Here is a 26,561-nt window from a genome sequence, read left to right on the forward strand (position 1 = left end):
ACCAGGAATTGACAACATTTCATTAGAAAGCAGCCCCTCACTGTGACTCGCTGGGACGTCAGCCACCCCTCCCAGCTGGGCTGTGCCCAAATCGCTCTGCAAGCAGGACAGCCTCCGGGGGGCTGGCCCCCCTCTGCTGGCCAGGGGCCGCCACCTGGGGCTCTGCATGCTGCCCTGACCCGCCTTGCTGGTCCCAAGGCCACTCACTGGCCTGGGGCCCCCCCCCCGGGGGGCGGCTGGACACCCCCCCGGGGCTGGCTGGAGGTCCCCCAGGGGGCGGCCGGAGGTCCCGGGGCTGGCGCGCAGGCTCACATCACGGCCTCCATGTGCAGGATCCTCAGTGCCTCGGAGATCTGGGCGCTGGTGTCTACCTGGCCGTACATGCCCACCAGGAAGGCCCGGTGCAGCAACACGGCCGCGTGCTCTGCGGGGCAGACCAGGCTCTGTGAGCCGCGCTCGGAGGTGGAGCCTCTGGCCTTCTCCCGGGAGCCTGGACCTGGGGACCCGGGGGCTCCAGCCGGACTCACCCTGGCAGAGGAGCGTGTACTCCGGGAGGTTCCTGAGCGCCGTCTGCACCACCTCGAAGTCGCGGCTGCCCAGGCAGTACATGAACGTGGGCAGGAAGTCGGCGGCGATGCTGCAAGACCCACGTGCTCGGGTGGGCACCTCCGCCCCAGGCTGAGGCCCAGGCGCCGCCCTAGAGTCCCATGCTGGGCCCCACGGCTGGGCGAGCGGGAAGCCTGGCCCAGGCCCTGTGTGGCCCCCGGGCGGCAGGTGACACGGACTCACCTGGGGTTGTTCTGGATGGAGCGCAGGGCCAGGCTGAAGGCCAGGTTGCGGCAGGACTCCTCGGCTGAGCTCATCAGCCGCTGCAGGCTGGTCTGCGGGGGGCGGGGGGTGTCAGCAGGGCGAGCCGCCCGTCGAGGGCTCAAACCGTCAGGCTCGGCTGGGCAGACAGGGCTGGCAGGGCACCCCGCTCCCCAAGCCCTGCGACCTCAGGACCCACGAAGCACGTAGAGCTCAGGCCCAGAGGGGAGGGGCGGGCTGCCTCGGTCCCGCGCTTGACGGTGAGCAGGGGCCGGGGTTCCGAGGGGGCCCCGTGGCCAAAGCCCCGTGCGGAGGGCCATGCAGGGCGCCTGCAGGAAGCAGGGTGCAGGAGGGCTTCCCTCTCCCACCCCCACCTCGCGTCGCCTCCCAGTCCCACGGGCCGCAGCAGCTCCTCACCGAGAAGAAGCCCAGGATCTCGGGCCTCCGCCGCGACGTCTCGTCCACGTCGCTCAGCACCTCCAGCAGATCTGGCGCGGGCGGGGGGCACGTGAGGGCTGGGCCGGGCCGGGCCGCGGCTGCGGCGACCCTGTCCCTCTCACGCCCCGGAGGCAGGAGAGCTCGAGTCTGGGGACAGAGCGTGCTGCCCCCACCACACCCGCCAGGCAGGGACCCGGGCCTCGCCTCGGCAGAGGGGCCCTGGGCCCCCCGGTGCAGCACGGCACCAGGCCTGCTGGAACCTTCCAAACCTTCCTTAGCGCCTGCTCAGCCCCAGCCGTCTCCTTGGCACCTCAGGACCGAAAGCACAGGGAGTCCTGCTGCTCCCCGCTCCCCCTCCACTGGGCCAGGGACCCCAGAACGGGGGTGCCCGCGGACTGGGAAGCTCTCAGAGGCCCGTGCTCCCCGAGCCCCTTCTCCAGCGGCTCTGCATTCGTGCCACGCGCCCTGATGCCTGTCCCCGGCCTCCCGCAAAGGTGCCGAGACAGCACCCTGCCCCTCCCCCCAGGTGGCCGCGTGGGCCTTTGACGCCCCTGCAGGACACCCGGAGCTGTCAGCCGGCTCGCTGCCAGGTCTCTCTTCCTCAGTGCCCCGGGGACCCCGGGGGCTCCCCAGCACAGGCCCCAGCCTGCTTCTCCCTCCAACCCGCCGGCAGGAGCCCTGTGTCTCCCGGAAGCGCCTGCAGGAGCCAGGACAGCCAGGGCCGCCGTGCAACCCCGGCCCCCGAACTCACCCTCAACCGTCTGGCCCCGGGAAAGCCTCTTTGTGTAGGGGGCCATCTCGGCCGCCGTCAGCGGGGTGAAGAGGGAGACGCCGACCAGAGGCAGGGAGCCGGCCGAGCTGTCGTCTGCAAGACAGGAAGCCAGTGCCGCCCGGCCGGCAGAAAGGGCCCGAGAGGAGGCGCTGGGAGAGCAGCCCGCACACACCCAGAGCCAAGGCTGCAGGGCCCGTCGGCCTAAGCGAGGGGCTCGCTTGCCGAGCAGCACCTGGACCCCAGACCCTCGAAGATGCGGCTCCACCGGGCCGAGCCCAGGGCCAGGGCCGGGGACACGGGTGATCCGCCGACAGGGACGGGGACAGCATGAGGCTGCTGGGCGCTGTCAGGAAGACCCGAGCCCCGAGCCCGGCACTGCCGCTTCTCCTTCCAGCGCTCCCCTGCGTCCCTGTGCGCACGGCTGGCCACCTGGCCACCTACCCGCCCTGCCCTGGCACACGGCAGGTGCTCAGCAAAGGCACAACCGACTCGGTAAAACTGGCTCTGTGAGGGGCCGGCAACAGACCCGGGTCCCCGCATCCCCCAAGTGCTCGCGGGACACGCTCTGCTGCGGGTCCCGGGTCACCATCGGGGCATGAGGGTTCCAGGATGGGGACGGGAGCCAAGGATGCAAACAGAGGGACGTGGCTGGTTCCCCCCATTCCCAGGGACGCCCAGGACCATCTGCCCTGCAGCCCCTCCCCTTCCCGGCAGAAGCCCCGGCTGCTCACCGTCGCCACCCTCGTCCGGGCCTCGGTCGGCCCTGCCGGCCCTGCTGGGGAGGCTCAGCCCTGCCAGGAGCGACTTGAGCATCACCAGGTCGCTGCTGTCAAAGGACAGGTCACTAGGGAGACAAGGCTCCCGTGAGAACCATGCCGCAGGTGGGCGAGACACAGCTGGGCCAGGAGGCAGGGAGCCAGGTCGGGACACCCCGGCGCAGCCCGGGCTTCCAGCGCCAGATGCCGCGACCGAGCCACCCCTACTGCCAGCGGCCCCCGTGCCGCGGGCAGCACCCTGCCTGCCGCTCACGCCCCCGTGGCCCTTCTCACAGACCCTCGCTGGTGGGACCCTCGCCGGAGACGGCTCGGGCCAGACGCGCCCACTCACTGGAGCACGTCCGAGTGCTTCTGCAGGAAGGCGACGGCCGCCGGCGCGTTGCAGGCGATGTACTTGTGGGTGAAGTGCACGAACTTGCTGATGAAGGGCGCCAGGTGGCGCGAAGACTTCCTGTAGTTCTGCAAGTGGGCGCCGCGCGAGGAGACCTCTCAGCGTCCCGCGTGCCCGAGACGGAGCCCCTCTGTCCCTGCCCTGCCCGCGTGGCCTCCCCTGGAGCCTCACGGCACACACCGGACACCGGTGACACGCCCCCCCTCTGCTGGGCAGCACGTCAAGGTGCCAAAGGGACACAAGTGGCCTCGCCCCGCGCGAAGCCTGACCCTGCCCTTGATGCGGCCAGAGGCCCGGCTCTCCTGCAGGGTCCCAGGAGCCCCGGGAAGCCCCGTCGGCCCGCCCTCAGCAGCCTTGGGTGGACGGCATGTTGGAAGCCCGTCCTGGGTGGAAAGACCGGGCCTGCCGGAGCAGCAGGAGCAGCAGGAGCCGAGCTGAACCGCGAGCCGTTTCGGAGTGGGGGCAGCCGGTGAGAGGGGCGCAGGGGGAGGACGAGGGCACGGAGCCCAGGGGCAGAGGGCGGGCGGGACCCACCAGGAGCAGGCGGATGAAGGAGAGCAGGCAGTCCCACAGCGCCCCCTGGTGCTCGCTCTGGAACACCTGCGGCTGCAGCAGCTCCAGGACGCCCAGCACGTGCAGGAAGAAGGTCAGGTGGTTCTGCTGCCGGAACTCCTGGAAGTTGAGGTGCGTGCGGCCGTGGAGGAGAGCGGCGACCATGGGCAGGTGCCTAGGGGGCGAGAGCGCTTGGTGGTCCCCCTGTGCCAGCCCCTCCACCCAGAGAGCCACACCCCGGCCCCTCGAGCGTCTCCCCCACCCCGACCAGGAGGCCCGGAGATGCCCCTGAGACGCGGCAGTGGGGCTGCTTGCTGCCTCTGTGCCCCCCTGGTTCTGGGCCACTCACACGATCCACCCCCCACCCCCTCCCACCCCCTCCCAGGCCCAGCTCAGCCGGGAAGTGGCCCCCACTCCGGGGCGGGGTTCCGCGCGTGCCTGCGCCAGCTCGGAGCTGCAGAGCCTGTTCCCCAGGGACCACCCGGAGCACAGGCCCCCTCGGGGCTGGGGCAGGAGGGGCACACGACTGCCAGCGGTGGTACCTGAGCAGCAGGAGGGGGTGGGCCACAGCCAGCTTCCGACAGGCCATGTTGGCGTCGGCCACCCTGTTCTCGGACGCCCGGGAGTCACTGGTGTCCGCGAGGAGGGTGATGAAGCGGTGAATGAGGCCGTCCAGCTGAGAGGGGCGGGGCGGTCAGCGCTGGGGCTGCCCACAGCCTCCACACCCCCCCCGCTGCAGGGACCAGGCAGGTTCCCCAAACCCCAGGGCCCTGGCCTGGTCCCCAAGGGCCCACGAGGTGACCCAGAAAAACCTGTTCCCCAAGGGTCAGAGGGGCCCGAGTTCTCTGCCACCTCAACGCACGGGGCGTGCAATCTCGCCCTCCACCCGGAGCGAGGGCCCCAGGGCCAGGGCCAAAACGACCTCGTGTGGGAAAGGCCACATTTTCACACACATCCCCTCAGCTGCGCCCAACACGTAACATGTAAAAACAGCAGGAAACACAGCTGGAAAAACATCAACTTCCCTCCCTGTCCCAAGAAGCAGGGCAGGCAGGAGACAGGCCCCAGGCCAAGCCCAGGGAAGTTGGGCCAGGGGGCCGCAGGCCGTGCCCCACGCCCGCATCAGCAAGGAAATGTGAAGGCAAACGCTGCAGGACCCGCGTACGGAGGTCCCGCACGGGGGAGCAGAGCAGCGGGCAACGGGCAGCCTGAGGATCTGTACGGAGGGTCTGAGAGAACCACGAGCCCGCTGGGGTCGCGGGGTGGACCCCAGGGACACGGCCTTCGGCTGTGGGTGGTCTCAGGGCGGGACACAGTCACGCCCACCAGCAGCCTGTTGTAGCCGAAGGTCCCTCGTCAGGAAGCAAGGGGGGGGGTCCAAGCAGACACACTCGCCTCTGCTCCACGCCTGGGGCCTTCTCGGAGGAGGAGACCATTTCCAGACCTTCCACGAGGTCAGACAGGCGGGGCAGGCGGGGCTGGGGGGGCAGCAGCCTCAGCACTTGACCCTGCCGTCAGGTCTCCCCAGGCTCTTTCCTTTGAAGTCGGAGAAAGGGCTTGCCCGCACCTCCCAGTTTGCGTTCTACCTCCGAGGAAAGGACAGAAGCGACCCCAAGAGCCCACACCAGGCCTCACCTTACAAACGCTGCTGCCAGCGGCCCCCTCACTGTGCAGCAGGACCTCGGGCACAGGCACGCGGAGCTCTGGCCGCTGCAGGTAGAGCTGCACTAGCAGGTCTCGGCAGCGTTTGCCCAACGCACTGCAAGAGACCAGGTCCGGGCTGCAGCTTTGCCTGAACAGCCGCTCGTCTTGAGGGCAAGGGGACAGGGCAGGGCTCCAGAGCCCGCGGGCGGGCACCCTCACCTGTCACCCCGCTGCTGGATGCAGCTGGTCAGGTGCGCCGTCACCTTCCTGATGCTGTCGTCATCACTGCGGCAGCAGCTGAGCAGCAGGGGCAGCCGGGCCTGGAGGAGGCTGCAGGCGCCGGTGTCCCCGTCCTGGCTCCTGGTCTCCGCCTCAGCCAGGATCAGCTCCACCAGGCCAATGAGCTCTGGGGCCTGGACCCGCAGCACCAGCTCCTCCCGCCGCTTCTGCAACCAGGTGCCCGCCGGTCAGCCCCGGGGAAGGATGGGCTCAAGCAAATGTCACCCCACCCTGGGGGAGGGTGCACCCAAAACCTGCCTGAGGGGTGCGCTGGTCCCTTCCCTGCCAGATCCGGGGCACGTGGATGCAGGCCCAGAGGAAGTCCAGGGAGGCCGAGGGGTCCAACCTGGGAGGAAACCACGAGCCCTGGCTGAGCCAAGCAAGGTGGAGACAAGGCGAGACCGGCCGGCTGAGGGCCCCGGCGGCCGAAGGAGGGCATGGGCCGTCCTCCCAGCCCCTCCGGGCATCCTGTTGGCAAAACATCACTGGCCCTGTGTCAACCCCCTCCTCCAGCCCCAGCCCCTGCAGCCACACCGAGGGCCTCTGGCGCCCCTGTGGCCGAGTATGGACCACAGCGCACGGCCAAAAGCCATTCACACCAGCTGAGGACACCAGACCCAACCACCTGGCCTGCTGATCAGCCACAGCAGGGACACTGGGGCCGAGCCAGGGAGTCCCCGGGTCCTGAGAAAGCTGGGGGGGGAGGGTGCCACAGGACCAGATGCCCCCAGGGCACCGAACGCTGCCGTCTGAACCCAGCTGCCCAGAGGTGACACCCCGAGGCCCACAGAGCCCACAGCCAGGCTGAAGGCGGAGACCTGCCAGGGACGGGGTGGATGGTGGGGGCGGATGGGGGGCTGACCTCTGCTCCCGGCTCTTGCCCAGCAGGACACGGATGCACTGATGCAGCGTGGACCAGTTGGACTGGTGCGTGAGGAGGGCCAGGAGGTAGGGTCGGAAAGACGGCACCTGGGGGCCAGGGTGGCCTTTGCCCTGGGGAGGGAGAAGCTGGGATGGTCCCCGCCAGGCAGACGACAGCCTGCTTGAGCCAGCGCCCAGCAGGGGAGTCTCCGAGGCAGACCCGGGGCTCCACCGATTCGAGTGTGCTCAGCTGAGCCGGCTCCTCAGAGGCGGGCGGACACACGAGCTGGGCGCGGGCTTGCTCGGCTGGGCAGGTGTGTGGCCATGGCCTCAGAGGCGCAGACCCCCCAGGTCACGGAGAGAACACCCCTCCTGGGACCCGACCAGCGTTCCCTCCCTGTCTCCGGGAACAGACGAGCCGGAGCGCGCCTGCCCCTGCTGCAGAGCCCCTGGGCCCGCTGACAACCGACCCCAGCCCACACCGCCCCCCGCAGAGACCCGATCTGCCGGGTTTGGTGACCAGCTCCGAAGGAATGTGGGGCGTGCCAGGCCTAGGATTCCGCTGGAAGCCACAGAAAGGGACGGCCCGCCCCCAGGGGCCAGGGGCCCGGCTCGGAGCGGCACGGCACCGCACAGCCCACCTTGCTCCGGGCGAACAGCAGCCTCTGCTGCAGGTCGGGGCAGCTGCTGACCACCTCGGGGTCCAGCATCTCCAGCCAGTCCACAAGGAGCCCCGAGCAGGCTCCCAGCCGCACGGCTTCCGGGCTGAAGGGAAGGCAGGGTGGGCTCAGACACGGCCGGCCAGGCTCGCCCTGGGCTGGCCGCCGCCCCGCCAGCTCACCTGCAGCTGTCGGCGTCCTGCTTCCCCGCGGCCGGGGACTCCTCCTCCTCCTGCAGCAGGAGGGCGCTCACCACGGCGACGGGCCCCGAGGCGGGGCAGGCGGAGGGTGAAGAGAAGAGCGCGGCCAGCAGCTCCTCCAGGTGAGGCGACCTCGCCTGGACCAGACCACGGAGGACTGTCGGCAGAGGGGTGTCCTGCGTCTTCACCCCAAGACGGACGGGCCCCCCCGCCCCCCGTGGCCAAGGCCCACCCTGGAGGCACCCGGGGGAGGGGTGCCGGTGGGCGGCCAGGCTGGGGGCTTGGCCCCAGTACCTTTGCTGACGAGTTCTGGCTCCACGTCACACCCCTCCCCAGACCGGAGGGTGGCGACGACGGCACGGACGGTGGAGCTGACCACTTCCGGGTCCCCACGGAACGACAGGGCCTCCGCCAGGTGTAAGAACCCACTCCGCACTGCAGGGGGCACCATGTGACCCGCGGGGCTCCTGGCGGCCCGACCCTGCCCTGCCTGGGCCCCAGCGGGCAACTCCCCTCAGTCCCCACCCTCATTCTCTGCCCCCCAGGAGCCGCCACCCCCACAACCCCGACCCCCAAACGGCCGGGCCCACCCCAGTGACACCACCCCAGACCCCTCTGTGAACGTGGCCGCTGCCCGCCTCCCCGGCCTCACCGTCACTGATCCGGCGTCGAGCTGAGTACTGGGCGGCGAACAGCTTGAGCTGGGCCTGCAGGGGCCCGGCCTCCACGGCGGGGCTGTCCAGCCACTGCAGGATCTGCATGAGCACTTTGAGGAAGAGCGACGAGAAGCCGGTGTCCTGCGGCACGCAGCGCTGGGGACAGGGCAGCGCAGGCTCAGCGGGGCACAGCCGTCCCCCCGCACCCCACAGGGGTCCTGCCGACCCCACGGCCCACAGGGGCCTGCCTGCAGCTTGAGCTCACGTGGCTCGGGGCAGAGACTCAGCAGACCCGTGCACATGCAGGCACGAGGCACAGGATGCAAACGGGGGCGGACGAGGGGCAGCCCCCCCCCCCAGCCCATTCACTGGAGCCTCAGTGACGGAGGCGGGACCTGCGCCCAGGTCCACGGCCAAAGTTTCTTCCCCTCCTTCAGGAGTGAGGGCCGAGGCCACAGGCCGGGGCAGGACCTCGTCAGTGAGGGCCCGGGCCTTAGGGGGAGCAGGACTGGAGGCAGAGCCCGTGTCAGAGACCTGGACGGCCTCCTGGGGCGAGGGCGGTGCGGGGCCCACCTGGTACTGGCAGAGCTGGCGCATCAGAGGGCAGGCGAGGAAGTGGTGCCGGTGCATGGACATGACCAGGGCGCCACCGTGCGGGGAGCTGAGCAGGGTGGCGATGGCCTGCAGGAGGCGCACGGCGATGCCCGTCACCTCGGGGCTCCCCTGGCGGACTCGCGCCAGCTCTTGGCCCAGGGCCTGCTGCAGCGCGAGGGCCACAGGCCGGGCGCTGGAGCCCTGCCACCGCGGGCCAGGGCTCAGCGGGAAGATCTGGAGCAGAAGGAGGGCAGTGGTCAGGCTGGCGGCAAAAGGCGGGGACCCTCCGCCTGCTCGGCCGGGCCCTGCTTGCCCCAGGCCCCCGCCCTGGCCCTGCCCGGAGCCCATGTCCAGTTCCTGCAAGACTCTCCAGGGAGCAGGGGGAGTTGCTGGGGACATGGGGCGGGGGCTGGCGGGAGACCCTGCTTTGGGGGCGAGAGCACAGGCAGGTCTCAAAGTCTATAAATTCTTCAGGTTTGGGCCGCTGCCCTGATGACCCAGGGCACCGGCCTCAAGACCGGGAGGACCGCGCTGACGCCCGGGAGAGCGTGTGGACCTGTGCCCGTGTGAGAATGCCGCGTGCGCGCAAATGTGACGGCGTGAACACAGAGCACAGATGCTCTGCGGCGAGCGCTACCACGAAGGGGTGAGCACACGCGTGCACAGAGAACCAGGCCGTGGGCTCCAGGGTGCACCCCCCCCCCCGGTGGGTGGAGGGGCTGAAGGGGGAAGGGAACGCCCACTACCTGCAGCAACATGCCGGCCAAGTCGTCCTCGGGGCCGAGCGCCCGCACCTGAGTCACCGCCCGGGTCCTGCCCTGGCCTGGCGGCGGCTCAGGGCTGCTTTTGGGCTTTGGCGCCTCGGTGCTGTCTGCAGGGAGAGAGCAGTGGTGTCGGCTGAAAGCCTTCAGCAGCTTTGCGGTGAACACGCCAACAAAGACTGGTCTCGCCTGGGGGCCCACAACCCAGGAAGGGACCGAGGGGCCTCGCCTTGGGGCCCCCAGCCTCAGAGGCCTGCAGGAGCCCAGGGGCGGGCGGGGACCAGGGGGTGGGTACCTCTCCGGGCGGGCAGGGAGGCTGTGAGCAGGGAGTGGAAGGTCTGGCCTCCGGACGCCCCACGCTCGTGCTGAACCTCCACCAAGTGAGCCATGTAATCTGCAGAGCAGCGGCCGGGGGTGAGCATGGCCCCCAGCGAGGGGGCAGCCCTCCCCCAGAAACCCCAGGCCAGAGGTCCTCCCGCAGGGGGTCGGGGAGCACCCTGGCCCCGCAGCGCCCCCCCCCCCAAGCGCTCGGCGAGGCCCCCACGGCTCACTCTTGTCCATGATGTTCTGTTCCAGGGTCTGGGGGTCGTGGGCCACGGCCTGGTCCAGGTACTGCAGGAGCTTGCTCATGCTGGACACAGGGATGCCGAAGGACTGCACGAACAGCAGCAGCTGCTGGGGCTCCAGGTCCTGCAGGGCTGAGAGGGGTTCCTGTTCAGCCACTGCTGCAGGCTGACCCTGGCAGGACCCAGGCCCACAGAGCCTGGTGGGGCAGGGGTGGCTCGGCTGGCCCTCACCCTGTGTGCTGAGGCTGGAGGCTAGCCCTCCGAGCGAGTGCTCACTGTGCTTCCCAAGCCGATGCCCCCCCAACCCACCCCCGCTCCACCCCCAGAATTGGCTCCAAACACCCCCCCCGACCCCCACTCCCGGCAAATTCCCGGCCACATGGTCCTCGTCCTCCTCCAACACTGCTTTCGTACCGGGGCCCCGCACCTGAACCCCAACAACAGGACCTCGCAGGAGGGGTCAGCAGCGAATGACAGAAGCCCGGGACACCACTAGAGGCCTCGAGCTGTCCTCTCATCAGCAGTGGCTGAAACGCGCACGCGGGCCCTACCAGCATCCACCAGGCGAGGGACCTCGGAGCGGATCATGCGCAGCTTCAGCCAGTCGGGCAGCAGCAGCGCCTCCTCCGACGTGTCCACCAGGAAGGCCGTGGGCAGCGGCTTCTTCTCCGGGAACCAGATGTCCAGCAGAGCCCGGAACTCGCCATCACCAGCTTCGGGAAAGACGGTGTCAGCACCAAGGCCAGCTCGGCGAGGCCTTCCCAGACCTCCACCTGAGGCGCCTTGAGCTGCACTCACGGATGAAGGCCAAGGTTTGGGGTTTTTTTTGTCTGTTGTCCTTTTAGGGCCACACCCTTAGCGTACAGAGGTTCCCAGGCGAGGGGTCTAAGCGGAGCTGCAGCTGCCAGCCTGCAGGCACCACAGCCACAGCGACGCCAGATCCCTGACCCACTGAGCGAGGCCGGAGATGGGAACCACGTCCTCGTGGTTCCCAGACGGCTTTGTTTCCACTGCGCCCTGACAGAACCTCCCCAGGCCAAGACTTTATAAATGGGAACTGGGCTGAGCGTGTCCCATGTCCCAGGGGCTTCACGCAGTGAACAGATCCTTGCCGTTGAGCTCTGCCCCGTCCAGCGAGAAGACGGAGGTGCAGAGATGCTGGCCTCCCTGAGCTTGGCTGAGCCCGCTCCCCACAACACCCAGGCTCCTCACAAGCCCAAGAAGCCGAAAGGCCTGACCAGCACAGGGCCAGCCTCCCCTGGACACGAGTCAAGGGTGGAGCAGTCCACCGCGGTCAGCCATAAGGGAAAAGCTGACCCCCAGGCTGCAGACACAGCCCACGGCTGCTGAGCTGCAGACCACACCCCAGGCGGGGTCCCCCTGTCCCCTCAACTAGGCAGCTCCATGCGGACACCTCCGCCTCCAGACGCCTGGAGTCCCGGCGGCTGGGCCGACAGGAGCAGGGTCAGGCACAGGAGGCCTCGCGTGCCGCCCCCGGGCATCCCACCAGGATGCGCAGCGTGTAGACCGGGGCAGCAGGGAGTCTGCGGGTCTGAGGGTGCCGCGTCTCCCCCCAGGGGCATCCACCTCCCACCCCGACGGCCTCCGGCCACTCACCGCGGGGCGGCCCCAGCGTCAGGAGGATGACCATGGCGTGCACCACCAGGATGTGCATGGTGGCCGTCTCCCCGCTGCTCCAGCGCAGGAACACCTGGTCCTGTGACTCCGACTGGAGAGGAAGGGGCGGTGAGGGGCCGAGGCGGCGCTGCGGGCGGGCCGGGCCGTGGGCGGGGCCGGGCCGTGGGCGGGGCTGTGGGCGGGGCCGGGCCGTGGGCGGGGCCCGCCTTACCCAGCTGTAGACCTCCTCGCCCTCCTTGCTGGTGCGCATGCGCTGCACGTAGCGGGAGAAGATGGAGAGCAGCGCGAGCAGCACGGCGTCCGACTCGGGGCTGCGGGAGCGCTTGGAGAAGAGGTGGGACATGACGGTGGAGCGCTCCACAATGAGCCGGGCCACGTCCTGGGGGCGGGAGGGGGGCACGGCATCAGGGCGCCCGTCCAGCAGCCCCTGCGCTTCCGCCCGCCGGGCACCGGCCCATGCCCGCGCCGGTCAGCACACGGTGCCCCGGCTGGAGGCCAGGGCCCCGGAGGCGCGCAGGCGGGAGAAGAGCAAGAAGGCATGGGCTCCCTGGTGGGGGCCGGCCGCACACGGGCAGGGAGTTCTCCAGACCCACAGGGCAAGGCCGTGTGCAGGCAGCCAGACACCGCGTTTAATTGAAACCTTGCAGCAGTGATGCGGCCGGGCTGCACGCGGCCCAGGCCGCGAGAGCCGGGAAGGCCCACGGACCTGTCCTCTGCCCGTTCCCGTTCCCTCCACTCATTCCTCCCACAGAGCCCAGGGCCCTGACGGCGAGGGCAGGATGCCGACCGAGGAAGAGCAGGGCAGAGGAGAAAACGTGTGTGCGGGCTCGCGGCACCTCCCAGCAGCGAGCGGACAGGAACCCCTGTAGCAGACTGCCAGGCGGGTCAAACCCTGCCTCCCACCGCCAGCGCCCTCCACCCTGCTCTGGACGGGCAGCTCGGGTGTGGCCTGGGCCCTCACCAGGGCCAGGTCGCTGTGCTGGCCCTGCTCCTCCGCGGGCGTGTGCTGAGACAGGTACACCAGGTAGGCGCTGATGGTCTGCGGGTCGGTCTCCATGTGGATGGCCTGGGGGGGCGGGGGGGCCGTGAGCCAGAGTCAAGGCAGGGTCTCCACTGCCCCCGCCCGCCCAGCCACCCGGCGCCCCCCACCTGCTGCAGAGCCAGGGCGGTGCTGGTCTTGACGCTGTCGAACAGAGGCAGCCGGGGCAGGTCCCGCAGCAGCCACTGGTAGCCCTGCAGCGTGTCCGAGTCGCCCGAGTCCTCCTCCAGCAGGGGGTCCTTGTCCTCCCCGTCCCGCAGGCTGCCCTCTGAGAGCACCAAGGACAGGCCCTGCGAGCAGACAGGCGCTGGGCCCGGCCCTCAGCCAGGGGCCCGCCTCCTCCCGCACGGCCCGGGGAGGGCCCGCCTGGCGTTGCCACGACCCCAGAGCGGAAGCAGCCCAAGCCAGCTTCCCTGCAGAACTGTCACCAGCACCTCTGAGATGCGGCAGGACAGCTCCCACGTCACCCTCAGGGAGTCCCCGTCACCGCCCAGGGAAGGGCCCACAGGGGAAAGGACTCTGGTTCCTGTGGGTTCTACTGGGTCCCCTCTATGACTGAAGATCCGCCAAAGTAACAGGGGGGAAACCTCTCCAACACAACAGAGAGGAAGGACCACAGCGGGGGCAGCCAGCCAGGCCCGGGCTCACCTTCATGGCCAGCACCCTGGAGGCCACCTGGGAGGAGCCGAGGCGCCGCAGGAAGTAGTCCAGCACCTCACACGTGGTCTGCTCGTCGGCCCTGGGGCCCAGCAGCAGGTCCTGCAGGCGGCCCAGCAGCTGCCGCTGCTTCTGCTGCCTCTGCGGGAACAGGCGACCTCAGGCGGGCCTCAGGGCTGGGGTGGGGCCGGGGGGCACCGACCTGCCCTCCGCAGGGACAGACGACCTGAGGCTGGCCGCCGGGCCCGCGGGAGTGGGGTGGGGTGGGGGGCGGGGGGGCGGCACCGACCTGCCGCTTCTTGGCCTTCTGCTCCTTGCTCTCGCCCTCCTCCTCCTCCTCCGCAGAGGCGGGCTCGTCGGCAGCATCGTGCAGCAGGAACTCGCACAGGCACTGCACGGGCAGCACGTCCAGGGAGCCCTCGCTGGACTGCACCAGATCGGCCAGCCAGGGCATGGACTGCGACGAGGCCTGCACAGGGCGGCGCCGCACGGCTCTTTCCGGTTCGACCTGCCACGGCCCCTCCCGACCCACCTGCCCGCCACCCGTGGAGCCCTCCCGCGGCAGCCCTGTCCCCCACGTGCGCACCCCGCCAGCGCCCCTCTGCCCCAGCCGCTGCGGACTCGCCTGCCTCTGAATGATGTTGAGAAGGAAGTCCGGGTTCCGGCTCCGGCACAGCAGGTGCCCGAGACGGAGGGACTGGTTGAGGCTTTTCACCTGATCCAGGATGTGGGGGGGAGGCCTCCGGGGGGGCCCTCTGAAAGTCCCAGACGACACGAGTGTCTGAGTCACAAGGGCAGTACCCCCAGGGACGGCAGTGGGAGAGGGAGGGTGGGAGGGCGGGGGGACCCCTGTGAGGACTGCAGCCCTCCCCCTAGCCCGGCCCAAGGCTCTCAGTGTCACCTGAGCCCTGGCACAGGGAGAACCAGGACAGCGGTGGCCTTGGCCTGGGGCTGCTCCTCCACACCGCCCCCTCCGTGCCCAGCCCAGGCCCGGCGCGCAGCTCCGCGCGGTGCAGTGCGTACTTGGGATCCAGGCTGGTGAGTTGCGACAGGAGGAGGCTGCTGCTCTCGGTGATGGTCTGCTTGGTGGAAGCGGCCGCCAAGTGCCCCTCGAAGGCCAGGATCTCCTGCTTCTCCCGCTGGGAGATCTGCAGCTCCCGACTCATCATCTCCGTCCGGGTCTCCTCATCCGTCAGGGTGCACGGCGGGTACGAGTAATTGCTGGGGGCCGAGCAGGGGAACGCGTCTCAGCAGACAGCACTCGAGTGGAGGCATCAGAGCTCGCACGCTGGCCCACGCCCAGCTTGAGCCGTCAGGCCACAGGCGGGACCCTGGGGTCATGGGCCATGGGGTCAAGGCCAGACCTCTGGGAAGAAGCTGGGCATCCTGCAGAGCCCGCACCTGGCCGTCAGGAGCCTGGACCCAGAACGGTATGCCCAGCGTGCCCTCCTGGGGATCTTGCCAGCAAGCAGGTGGTCCAGGGCACACTGGACTGGGAGCCTCATCCAGGCCACACTGGCCCCGTCCAGGCCATGCTGGCAACTCCTGTCCAGGGGACATTGGGAGCTCCCCACCCAGGGCACACTGGGTGCTCCCAGACCGACTCGAGGCTTTCTGGGACATGAGCGGCCAGAAAGCTCCCACATGTCCCGAAAGCCACCCAGCTTCCTGGGATGGCCACGAGGCTGCCCGCAGATGCGCGAGGCAGTGGCCGTCTGCAGCCTCTGGCCGCAGACACCCAGTCCTCCCACGCTGAAGCCGGTCGCGCGTGTGTGGTCACATGCCGGTTCCCACAACACCTCGGGCTCTGCCCTCGGCCACCGCCCTGTGGGGCGACCCGCGTTGTCCCTCTGAGAAGCGCAGACGGCCCGCACCCGCCCCGTCCTGGCATCTGGCACGGCAGTGACACAGGCCCCCACTGCTGCTGTCTGCGCTCCCGAGGAGCAGGCGCGGCAGGCCTGGCGCCTGGCGCCCACCCCGGCCAGAGGCGGTCCCTGCTGCGGGGCCCAGGCCGCGTTCCCGCCCGCCTGGCCGTGTCGCCATCCCGTCACTCCGCCTCTGGCTCCGGGACCCTCTGCCCTAGCCCTCCCATGTCACACCGTTGTCAGCCCGACCGTCCCCGCGCCCATGGTGGCCTGAGCGTGGCGGAGGATGGCCTGGGCCCCGCAGCCCCCGGCGCCGCCTCCTCCCCTCCCTGCCCCGCGGCGGCGGCGGCCACTCACTTGGTCATCACCATCTCCATGAGCATCTTCAGCGTGGGGTACTCCTCCCAGGCGGCCAGGCCTAGGGCACAAGGGGACGGCAGGTGGCAGCGGGGGGCCCCCGGCCCGGGGCCCGCGCCCTGCCAGCTCACCACCCAGGCCCAGCCCGGCGCTGCTCCGGCCCTCCCGGCCCGCCGCCCCTGAGGCGGCCAGGGGACGGCGCCGGCCGAGCGGCTCACCGATGTTCTCCGGGTTGAAGGCGGCGACCACCAGCAGGAGGGGCCAGGCCTTCCAGTAGAGCGTGGAGATGGCCAGGTTCGGGGGCTGGTACCTGAAATGCAAGGTGTCGGGCGCTCGGCCTCGGCGCACAGGCCCACGACGGGACAGGTCGGGGCCAGGGCAGCAGCGGCTCAGATCCGCACGTGGGCCTCCGTCACCCCCCTCTGCGACCTGTGCCCCCAGGAGGGCACGGCAACCACCACACTCACTCCGCGGCCGGGCGCCCAGCCCTGTGCTCTGGGCACGTGCCCCCCGCTAGGCCCGCCCCCGCCTGTGAGCCAGCAACAGGTAACACGTGACAAGGTAACACGTGTCCAGTGGGGTTCGTCATCGTCGCCAGAAAGCCCAACACCGCGGTACCTGCCGCACGGGGCTATGCCAACGCGCAGAAACCACACGCCAGGCAACCCTGGCTACCACTGGAGGCCGTTCAGAGGGTGAGAGAGAAAGGGCTACGAAGCTGAAACAGACCTGAGCTACCGACGCTGTACCAAGCGCATCTTCAGACCCGGTGTGACCCCACCAGGACCCCAGGCAGCCTTGCCGTGGACACGGACAAGCTGACCCTAAAATTCACATGGAAACGCGAGGACCCAGAAGAGCCAAAACAATCTAGACAAAGGACAAAGCTAGGGACTCACACGTCCCCATTTCAACACGCAGCCCAAGTCCCAGGAACACAGAGGCGCTGGCGTGAGGACGGGCGCAGAGCGACGGAGCACGACGGAGGATCAGCAAAGAACGCTCACGCGTGAGGTCAACTCGTCACCCAGGACAGTGGTGCCGGAACCACCTGGGCCCGCCCGTGAAAGAGAAAGAGGTCAGACCCACGCCCCACACCCAAGTTAGCTCCAAACGGGTGCCAGGCCGAAACATCAACAGCTGAAACCATGCAAGTCTCGGGAGAGGGACCCCTCAGGGCTCAGTGCGTTAGGATCCGGCAGTGTCACGGGCGTGGCGCAGGTTCCACTGCTGGCCTAGGACGTCCACAGGCCGTGAGCACAGCCAAAAGCCCTTAGAGGAAAACAGGACACCACCTCTGGGAGCTCACATGAGGCCACGGTGTCTTAACCGCGACACAAAAACCCGAGAACCTAAGACACAGGAAGCCGGACCCTCACGAGATGGAAAGCGACTGTGTCTCCGAGGGCGCTCTTGAGGGGGCCGTGGGCAGACTGCAGCCGGGACGAGGGTCTGCACCCGGGGTCCAGAGACGACCACTCAAAGCAACTTAAGGGACCTGAACAGGCTTTTCTCCAAAGACACTCACGTGGCCCTCAAGCACCTGAAAAGACGCTCAACGTCACCAGTGATCAGAGAAACGGAAATCAGAGCCACGAGGAGATGCCACTTCGGTGTGGCGAGGACGCGGAGAACCGGGGCCTGGGCTGGGTAGGAAACGGTGCAGCTGCGGGGGAGGCCTGGCAGCTCCCTAGAAGGTCACACGCGTGACCCAGCAACCACACTCCTGGTATCCTCCTCGCCGGAAAACTGAAAACACGTCTGCAAACACCTCACCACAAAGCTCCCAGCAGCACGCGTCACAACAGCCAAGGGTGAAAACAGCCCAAGCATCACCCACCAGGGCCAGGGCGCGGCCGCACAACCGCGGCCCTGGGCCACAGGGAGGAAGGAAGACAGCACGAGAGGAGCGGCCTGGAACCCGTGTTGTGAGACACGTCACACGAGACCACGGGTTTGCTGGCGCTACTTGCACAAAGCATCTGGAGAAGTCGCCCTCCAGGGACAGAGCCGACCAGCGGGCTCTGCACGCTGCGTGCACGTGGCTGCGGGCAGGAGCCAACGGGAATGGGTTTCTTTAGGGGGACAGTGTTCTAAAATTAGACCGCAGCGGTCACGGATGGAACTGAGGACGCGCAGGTGACGCCGAGCCGCACGCTCGGAATGAGCCAAGCGGTCAAGGACACACAGCACGAGCTCCCCGGCACCAGGAAACACGGCGTCCCGTACGCCCAGGGGACACGGGCCGCTCAGGGACCAGGAGTCCAGGAAGGAGAGAATGAGGGAGCGGAGCCCGGGCCAGGGGCCACCACCCGGCGGAGGGGCCGAGGCGGGAGAGGGCGCCCGCGCGGGGGGGGGGGCGGCGCCCGCTTACCCGGGGGGCAGCTGGATGTTCTCGGGGTGGTGGTAGGTGCAGAGGTTGAGGATGGCGGTGATCAGCTGGGTCCGCTCCACCTTCAGCACTTCCACGTCTGCACCTCGAGGGCCACACGGGTTCGCTGGGCGGACGCCAAGGCCCGGACGCGGGCCCGGGACGCCAGCCAGCGAGGAGGCGGGGCGGGTGCGGGGGACGCCACGGGCACGAGCAGCAGACGGGACGCAAGGACACGCAGGCAGGGTGAGCGGGGCGGGTGAAGACGCCGGCGAGCCAGCCTGGGGAAGCCGGGGCCAGTGCCCACCGCATGGCCCCCGAGGAAGGGGAGCCGCGCGGCCCGGCTCGGGGAGTCAGGGCCTTGGGAACACACGGTCCACAGCGGGCACGTGGGTCCGGCCAGCCGCCCTGAGGGATCAGCTCCGGGCCACCAGCAGCGGGACACGTGCGTCCTAGAAGGGACTGCCCTTAAGGAGGTGCAGGCAGAAGCCCCTGCTGTGGCTCCCTGAGGAGGAACGGGCACGAGGCCCAGAGAAAGTACAGGATGGCGCAGGCACCAGGTCCCTGCCCCGTGCCCCGCGCCCGCAATGCCAGCAGGAGGAGGGGAGGGGCCCAGGGGCCGAGGTCATCACCCCAGGTGGCGGGTGACCCGAGACCCTCACCGTCCGCCTGCACGGCCGCAGCCCGCTTCACCAGGTGGTCGGCCAGCTCCATGGCGTCGGCGGGGCCGAGCGGGAGCTCCCGGGACAGCCCGATGACCAGGATTCGCATCAGCGTGTCCTCCAGGATGGGCACCTCCGAGCAGAGGCGGAGGAAGAAGCTGCGGGCACAGCACCAGGCTGGGCTCGCGGAGGCGCTACCTCGCAGGCGGCTGCCCGCCTCTCCCGCGGTCACTGGGGCCGAGGCCTGCATGAACCAGCCTCCGCCGCCCACGGGCTCCCAGGCCAGCCTCGCCCGCAGCCCGCCAAACCGTGCCGTGAATGGAGAGAGTGATGACCGGGCGCCGGAGCCCTGGGCAGGGAAGGGAGCGACCTGGGAGGGGCACGGGGCTGAGCCTGGGCACCGGCCAAGGGAGGCAAGACGTGTGCAGCTGCCTGGGGCCGGGAAAGGCCGTGAGCGGGGAGCCTGGGCGGGAGGAGGTGCCTGCAGACTCTGGCCCCCGTGGGGACAGCACCCAGGGTTTGCCGGGCAGACAGGGACGGGACACCAAGACCAGATGGAGCCGTCGGGCCTGGGCTTGGTGGTCTCCCCGCACACGCCCACCCCACCCCACCCAGGGCGGCTGGCCTGCTCACTTGCGGTCACTCTCGGGCGGCCAGTTGTCCCACTTGTAGTAGGTCTCAGGCTGCTCCGTGAAGAGTACCTTGTGGAGGCTGTGGGGGGTAGGGGACATCGCGTCGGGGGGTGCCCGGCCCCCCCCCACAGCGAAAGCCACATTCACAGAGCAACTGCCTGACTCCTAAGCTGCGCAAGCCCACAACACCCCTGGGAGGCCTCCAGCCGCCCCAATGTGGCTTGAGGGCTGGCAGGTGACGGCGCCCCCACGGGGGCCCCCATCTCCGGGCAGACGGGACCCCAGCTCCCCCGTCAGAGGAGGCTCTGCCTCCTCTGGACACAGGCACACTGGACACAGGAGACGGCTGCTGCCCACTGCCCTGCAGCTCGAGAGACTGGCGCCAGCCGGTGACCAGAAACCACCCATCAGCCCGGGAGCGGCTGCCGTCTCCCCAGAGCCCTGAGCGGGGCAACGCCGCCCTACCAGTGCACGTAGTCCTTGGGGGCGAGTTTGCTGATGGAGGGGACCACTGTGTGCAGCCACCAGACGGCGTCCCGCTGGATCGCCGCAATCTGGTTCTGGAAGGAACGCAGCACCTCGAGGTCTGGGAGGGAACAAGGACGACAGAGTCACCGCACCCTGTCCAGCACCAGAGGGTCTAGCTCAAGGCCACGCGCAGGGAGGGAGGCCTGGGCAGAGCGAGTGACCGACAGGGCCGCAGCTGCGCTGGGGAGGGTGGGGCCTGGGGCGGGCCGACGCCCCTGGAATAAGCTGATCACCCTCAGGGCCGGGGCTGCGCAGGGAACCGAAGCCCTCCCATTCCAAACTTCCAGCCACTTCAAGGGCCTCTGCGGCCAGACCTTCCCCAGAATAGGCCGCTTAGACGCGTCTCCCCTCTTCCCCTGCCCACCCTCGCCCCAAGGGCCACGGGCTCCAAGCAGCAGCCAGCCAAGCCGGCCCGGCCTTGGTGTTCTCAGCCCCGGCGCGCACAACAGCCACGGCGGCTGCCGGGAGCTGGCTCGTCCGCAGGAGCTGTGCTGGGGGCAGCCCTCCCCGCGCGCGCCTGTCCTTACTCTTCTTCTCCCCTTTGTCCCAGGCGATGCCAGCCTCCTTCACCTGGGCCGTGATGCCCAGCATCATGGACACAGCCAGCACGTCTGTGATGTGCACCACGAAGCGCTCCTGCGGGCAGAGCCCGGCTCAGGGGGGTCGCAGCCGGCGGGGCCCGGGCCGCGAGGCCGCAGCCGGGACCGGAGGGGCCGCGAGGGAGGAGGACTAGGGCCCAAGAGCTGGGCGGCAGCAAGGCCAGGCCGGGCCACAGCCACGGAGCAGGACACAGCCCGCTGCCCGGGAAGAGGAGCGGCACGGGGCCCGTCTGCAACCTGCCCCGGGGGCCAGGCGGGATCCTCCACCTCCGGCCCCGCACCCTCCTCTCTCATCCCACATCCTGCCACCTACCCCGAGCAGACCTCCCGGCCCCTGCGCCCCCACGGGCGACGGCCCCGTCCCCACCTCCACACCCCACCCAGAAGTCAGCAATGCCCACGGGCGGCAGGCAGCCACTCAGACCTCACAGGATGGTGCCTCTGCTGCCTCTGGGACGAGCCCCTGTGCACGTGGGGTGCCCGTCACAGCCGAGCGCCCTGCAATGGGCACGGGAGGCACCAGCAGGTGCGACCAGAGGAGAAGGAAGGCCGCGGGCCCGCGGGGACGGGGAGGCCCCGCACCTTGAACTCCATGTCCACGTACTGGGGCTCCTTGCGCTCCTGCATGAGCCCGAGGCAGAAGGCCTGGAAGTTGATCTCGTGCTTGGTCTGCTTGATGATCTCGCGCAGCAGGGCCCGCGAGGCCCGCAAGTAGTCGTCCTTGTTGGTCAGCAGGTCCTGGAACACCATGGCCAGGAACTGGGGCAGAGAGAGGCCAAGCCGGGAGCTGCCGGGCCCGCCCGCCGGAGCCCTGCCGCTGCCCCCAGCCTCTGTCCACACTGGCCCCGCAGGAGGCCTGCCCAGGGCCTCCCAGGTCCAGGCCCCACCAGCTCCCACAGCACAACTAGGCGTGTGAGCACAGGGCTCCGTGGACCTGCTCCCTGACGGGGGAGGGAAGCTGTCCTCTCCCTTGGCCAGGCGCTCTGGCAGCAGAAGCTTCCTCAACCCCTGGCATCTGGCTCGTGGGCAGCTGGTCCCGGTTTAAGGAGACCACAGCTGAGAGGCCCTGGCCGGGGACAGGGGACGCCGAAATCCCTGGCACCCAAGCTGGCCACGCCCGCCTGGAACTGACCGGATGTCCCTTCTAGCCCGTCCACCCGTCCAGGGCCTCCTGGCACGCAGCCCGGCACCGTCCGCCCACCCGTCCAAACCCAGCGCGGTGGCGGCGGCGGGGCGGACCCACCTTGGGCGCCAGCTCAGAGCTGTGCTGCAGCACAGTGTACAGCAGCTGCATGTTGTTGGGGTTCCGCGCGTTGGACAGCTCGTTGAAGATCACGAACTTGATGGCGGTGCCCAGGTTGTCCTTGTGCGCGTTCAGCAGCTCCCTGGACACGAGCGGGGCAAAGACGCTGGAGCTGCCCCCCCTCCCCCGCCGCCCCCCGTCCCCCGCCGCCCCCCCTCCCCGAGCCCCGCCCACCCGGCCCCGCCCCCACGCCCCGCCCCCCTCCCCGAGCCCCGCCCCACCACCCACCCGGCCCCGTCCCCACCCCCCGAGCCCCGCCCACCCGGCCCCACCCCCACACCCGCCGGGGCCGCACCTGACGCAGAGCATGTAGTGGTTGAGCAGGACCTTGGGCTTGAGGCGGATCTTGATCAGGTGGGAGATGACGTCCGTGTCCTCGGCGCCGTGCGTGTTGCAGTTCACGCACACGGACATCAGCAGGTCCTGCGCCGGCCTGGTCAGCTGCGGGGCGGCCGGGCGGGACCGTCAACCTCGCGGCCCGGCCGACGGGCGGGGGGCCCGTGCGCGCGGGGCGCGGCGCCCTCACCTTGGGGTTCTGCAGCCACATCTCCAGCTTCTGCACGGCCATGAGCCGCACCTCCTTGTAGCCGCAGGTGGCCGTGAGGAGCCGCAGCAGGTTCCGCGACACGTTGTCGATGGGCTGGCGCCGGTTGAGCTGGTCCCGCAGCATGTCCAGGACGTACTCCTCCACGCTCTCCGCCAGCTCATCGTACCTAGGCCAGAGGGGGGAAGGCAGGCAGGCAGGAAGGCAGGCTCGCCTCGGGGCCCCGCGGGTCGCGCCGGGGGGAAATGCGCGGGCACCTACCTGGGCATGAGCTGGCCCTCCTGCTCGGGGCTGAGCTTCTCCTCGGCGATCAGCAGCTCCGCCTGGCTGTCCTCCTCCTCGGTGAGCGAGGGGTGCGGGCTGTTCCCTGCAGGTGGAGGGCCGTGTGGACGCCCGCTCCCCGGGCGCCGTGGAGGGAGAAGACCGCCCGGCCCGGCCGCTGGGAAGCCCCCGCCCCGCCGGCCTGCCGCCCCTCACCGGCGCTGAGGTCGCCTCCGCCGCGGCCCGCCTCCCCCTGCAGGAGCATGCTCTTGGGGGGCGTCTTGGTGTTGAAGGCCGTCTGGATGTTGTCCACGAAGGTCTTGCAGTGCAGGCTGTCCACCCAGACCCGCTCCCCCAGGGAGTCCTCGATGTACACCTGCGAGGACAGGACAGACACCTGCACCTCCGGGCCTCGCCGGCCACTCCCCTCGCCCCCCGTCCCCCAGACGGCGCTGGCCCCGCGGCTCCCCGAGAGGCCGACCCACCTTGACAAAGATCTCAGGCCAGTTCTCGTCCTCCTCGTACGCGGCCATGAGGAGGCTGCAGGCCAGCACGGACACCAGGCTGTTGCCCTTGGCCTTGAAGCTGATGGAGGCGTCCCGCCGCAGGAGGCTGCACAGAGCCTGCAGGAGACGGGGTGATGCACACGGGGCAGGGGCCGCCCGGGGCCGGCTCGCTCGGAGCCCTCCCAGCCCTCACCTCGATGACGCCCTCGGTGGCGAAGATGTTGGGCTTGATCTTGGCCAGGTACATGAGGCTCAGGTACAGGGTGCTGTCCGGCTTGGCCCGCGTGACCTTCAGCTGCTTCACAGCCCCGCACAGCACCCCCTCCAGCCGGTCGTCGTTGCCCTCCAGCTCGGCCGCCTCGATCTCCTCCAGCAGCACCGCGGGCGGGACTGGCCGGAAGCAGGAGCCCCGTCAGAGCGGGCGGCCCCGGGACACCCGGGCGGGCCCTCAGAACCCAGCCAGCGAGGGGCTCAAGGCCGAGCCACAGCCGGCCCGACCCGCAGGACGCGCCAACCCACATGCCACCACAGCCTCTCGCCGCACCCCACGTGGCTACCGCGGGGCCCCCTGGTCTTGAAACACACCCATTTTTCTATGAACGGGTCGTTTTTTCTAGATTGTTGAGTTAACGGGCATGCTGCCACCCACAGCTCCCTTCTCTTTTCACCCGTGGCTGCTCCTCCGGCCTCTCCCGGGCTCTGCCTCGCAGAGGCTGTCCTGCCGTCTCTGCAGAGAACCCCCGCCCCGGGCTCTGGCCCTCTTCCCGGGCCACGGGCCTCTGCCCTGCGCCTTCCCACTCTGCTCTTCCACCGACTTAATCGGCCACTGCCCTGCTTCTCTGCCGGGACCGCAGCTCGGGGCCTCCCCGCCCTGCTCCTCTGCGCGTCCCTCTCAGCCAGGCTTCGGCTCTGTCGCGCGTCTGGCTTGCACTGCATCTGTTACTGTTCACGTCCACACTTCCTCGCTGCCCTCGGGACTCCTCCTCTGACCCAAGACCTCGTCAGGATTGGGTTTTAGACATCCGAACAGCGGTTGAAAAGAGAACGGGAGTTCCCGCCGTGGCGCAGTGGTTAAGGAATCAGACTAGGAACCATGAGGTGGCGGGTTTGATCCCTGGCCTCGCTCCGTGGGTTAAGGATCCGGCGTGGCCGTGGGCCGTGGCTGTGGCTGTGGTGTAGGCCAGCGGCTACAGCTCCGATTCGACCCCCAGCCTGGGAACCTCCATATGCCGTGGGAGTGGCCCTAGAAAAGGCAAAAAAAAAAAAAAAAAAGGGAGCCTGTCAGAGGGAGGGGACAGACCAGCAAGGGAACAGAGGCACGAACCTGTTCCCACAGGAGAGGTGCTGGCCGTCCACCAGAGTGCGTCACCCTGGCACCAGCTCCTCCCCTAGAACGGGGCCAGACGTCCACCCCCAATTCCGGAAGCCCTGGCGTGACCCGTCCACTGCACTGGTAAGAACTGACAGGTGGAGTTCCCGTAGTGGCTCAGTGATTAATGAACCTGACTAGGAACCATGAGGTTGCAGGTTCGCTCCCTGGCTTCGCTCAGTGGATCAAGGATCCAGCGTTGCCGTGAGCTGTGGTGTAGGTGGCAGACGTGGCTGGGATCTGGCACTGCTGTGGCTGTGGCCAGCAGCTGCACCCCTAGCCTGGGAACCTCCACGTGCCGTGAGTGTGGCCCTACAAAGGAGAAAAAAATAAGAACTGATAGGAGCCAAGAGGGTCACTGGGTGCCTGCGGTCAGCGCTGCTTCCGCTACGTGGCGGCAGCTCACTCGGGCCCCAGACCTACCTGTGCCCTCCTGCCGTGAGTCCCACGTGAGCACATCCCCTGAAGCACATGTGGGGGGAAGGCACCCAGATGAGATGCTTTGAAAAACAAATTCACAGATGATGCTTCTCTCCTCTTCTCCACTAACCTAGGCCACGCCCACGATGCTCGGCCTGGCAGTGGCCTGTGCGAACGCCTGGGGCCCCGGCGCGGGTTGGGCTACCTCCTCTGTGCACGTCTAAGGGCTGACCTTACCTTCGATGGGGACCACAGATGGTTCTTTAATCGAGGGAGAGATAGCGCGTTTCTCCGCCACTGCAGCCTCAGCCAGGCGGCCCAGGGCACTCAGAGGGGGTGTGGAGGAGAGCTTGGGGCGTTTGGTGAGGCCAGTCAGGGACGAGGCACCGGCCAGAGCAGCCGCAGCATCCCGCTTGCGCTCCGAGGGCAGGCCAGAAGGCGCAGGCTTCAGCAGGGTGGATGCCGTCTTTGACTCAGTGGCCTGACCCTTCGAGCCCAGAGCAATGAAGTCCCCTGGGGGAGGGTGCCCTGCGGAGAAAAGACACGGAGCCACGTACTCCTTCACACAGCGGCCGAGGGGGCAAGGGTGCTGGAGACCCACTCCGACCTCCCGCTACTTCAGAGATGAAAGGAGGATCCAGGGAGGCCAGGAACAAGTCAGCCGGCAAGTCCACAGCAGAGCTGGGACTGCATGAAGTAGCGGCGATGACAGCCGCCAGTCACAGGGCTCAGCACAGGCCCGGCCGTCTCTGGCTCACAAGGGTCAGTGCACAAGGCCTCCGCCAGCTTCGGAAACAGGCGTGATCACCCTCACTTCCAGGTGAGGACAACCAGGCACAGGGGAGCTAAGTAACAGGGCCAAGGCCACACAGCTGGCGAGGGGCACAGCAGGGCCCCGAGGCCAGCCTGCTTTCAGCCACCGCGCCGGTGCCGCCGCTTCCCCCGACCGGGACTCCCGGGCTGCTGTCTACGCCTCAGACGCACCGTCGGACGAGAAGCCTCGTTCTGAAGGCAGTCGCAGCTGTCCCAACCCAATCCCCCGGCCCCACCCCCACCCCCGGGACTCCAGAGCCCCAGCGAGGCCCGGGCCCAAGGGCTCCTCTTCGAACCCTACTCCTGGAAACCGCGCTCGCCTCGGAGCAACGAAGCCGCAACCCGACCCAGGAGCCGGGCTGAAGCCCCGATGCCGCACGCCGCCGGGAGAGGCCCGCGCACCTGAAGGCTTGGCCGCAGCGCTGGGCCTACGGACGGTGGTGGGCTTGGCCCGGTTCATTCTGTCTCCGACCCCTCGCCGCTCCTCACTACCGACGCCTCAGCGGGGAGAGGACCAGCGCCACTCAGGCGTCCGTCGCTCGCCCATTCATTCGGATCCACCGTCGGGCGCTGGGGCCCGGGGTGAATGGCCCGCCCCGCCGCGCGCAGCGACTCCAGAAGCGGCCGCGCGATCCCGCCTCGGACCCGGGCAGGGTTTGCGTCGCCGGCAGCCGCAGCCACACCAACTCTGGCTCAGCGCATCGGCCCCCAGCCGCCGCCACAGCCGCTCCGGAACCGGAACTGTCCTCAAAACCCCAGTTCCGGAACACCCGGAAGCAAAACAGCGCGGCGGGGGGCGGGGGGAGCGCGGCGAGGCAAGAGGGTCCGCTGCCCCTGAGCGGTGCCTGCAGCGCCCTCAGGCGACGGGAGGTCGGCAGGGCCTCGGAGCCGCTGGTCTCTACCCGGCGAGGTGGGCCGGGTCACCCGCTCCTGCAGGTGAGGCTGACCTTACTTAGTGACGTGCCCAAGGACACAGCTAGGAAGGGTGGCCTCGGATCCTAACCCATACGTGCTGGGCCTTCAGAGGCCTCTTCCTTTTGT

General features: G+C 69.2%; 1 protein-coding gene across 2 annotated transcripts; it reads right to left on the reverse strand.

The window, feature by feature from the left end:
• Positions 1-26,254, reverse strand: INTS1 (integrator complex subunit 1). Of its 2 annotated transcripts, none has more exons than XM_047779400.1 (47): positions 25,923-26,254; positions 24,945-25,235; positions 23,112-23,308; positions 22,898-23,035; positions 22,629-22,788; positions 22,413-22,518; positions 22,134-22,320; positions 21,903-22,048; positions 21,548-21,689; positions 20,887-21,063; positions 20,233-20,341; positions 19,643-19,763; positions 19,179-19,256; positions 18,546-18,703; positions 17,887-17,983; positions 15,731-15,822; positions 15,513-15,573; positions 14,314-14,511; positions 13,916-14,045; positions 13,580-13,759; positions 13,282-13,431; positions 12,744-12,923; positions 12,556-12,660; positions 11,806-11,973; positions 11,574-11,685; positions 10,508-10,669; positions 9,942-10,088; positions 9,686-9,784; positions 9,376-9,500; positions 8,609-8,863; positions 8,032-8,191; positions 7,674-7,814; positions 7,362-7,536; positions 7,162-7,285; positions 6,522-6,652; positions 5,918-6,005; positions 5,600-5,826; positions 5,372-5,495; positions 4,279-4,412; positions 3,719-3,911; positions 3,125-3,252; positions 2,749-2,861; positions 1,997-2,110; positions 1,225-1,295; positions 790-881; positions 528-637; positions 1-424 (listed from the first exon to the last, which is right to left on the reverse strand). In XM_047779400.1, exons 1-47 carry the CDS (start codon positions 25,978-25,980, stop codon positions 309-311), a joined length of 6,570 nt encoding a protein of 2,189 aa, XP_047635356.1. In that variant the 5' UTR covers positions 25,981-26,254; the 3' UTR covers positions 1-308. The 2 variants fall into 2 exon arrangements, with proteins under 2 accessions (XP_047635356.1, XP_047635355.1); XM_047779399.1 differs by having other exon boundaries at positions 22,134-22,326.
• Positions 26,255-26,561: the final 307 nt, after the last annotated feature.

Source organism: Phacochoerus africanus, chromosome 5 (assembly GCF_016906955.1).
Source record: "Phacochoerus africanus isolate WHEZ1 chromosome 5, ROS_Pafr_v1, whole genome shotgun sequence".
In the NCBI taxonomy this organism is placed as follows: Eukaryota; Metazoa; Chordata; class Mammalia; order Artiodactyla; family Suidae; genus Phacochoerus; species Phacochoerus africanus.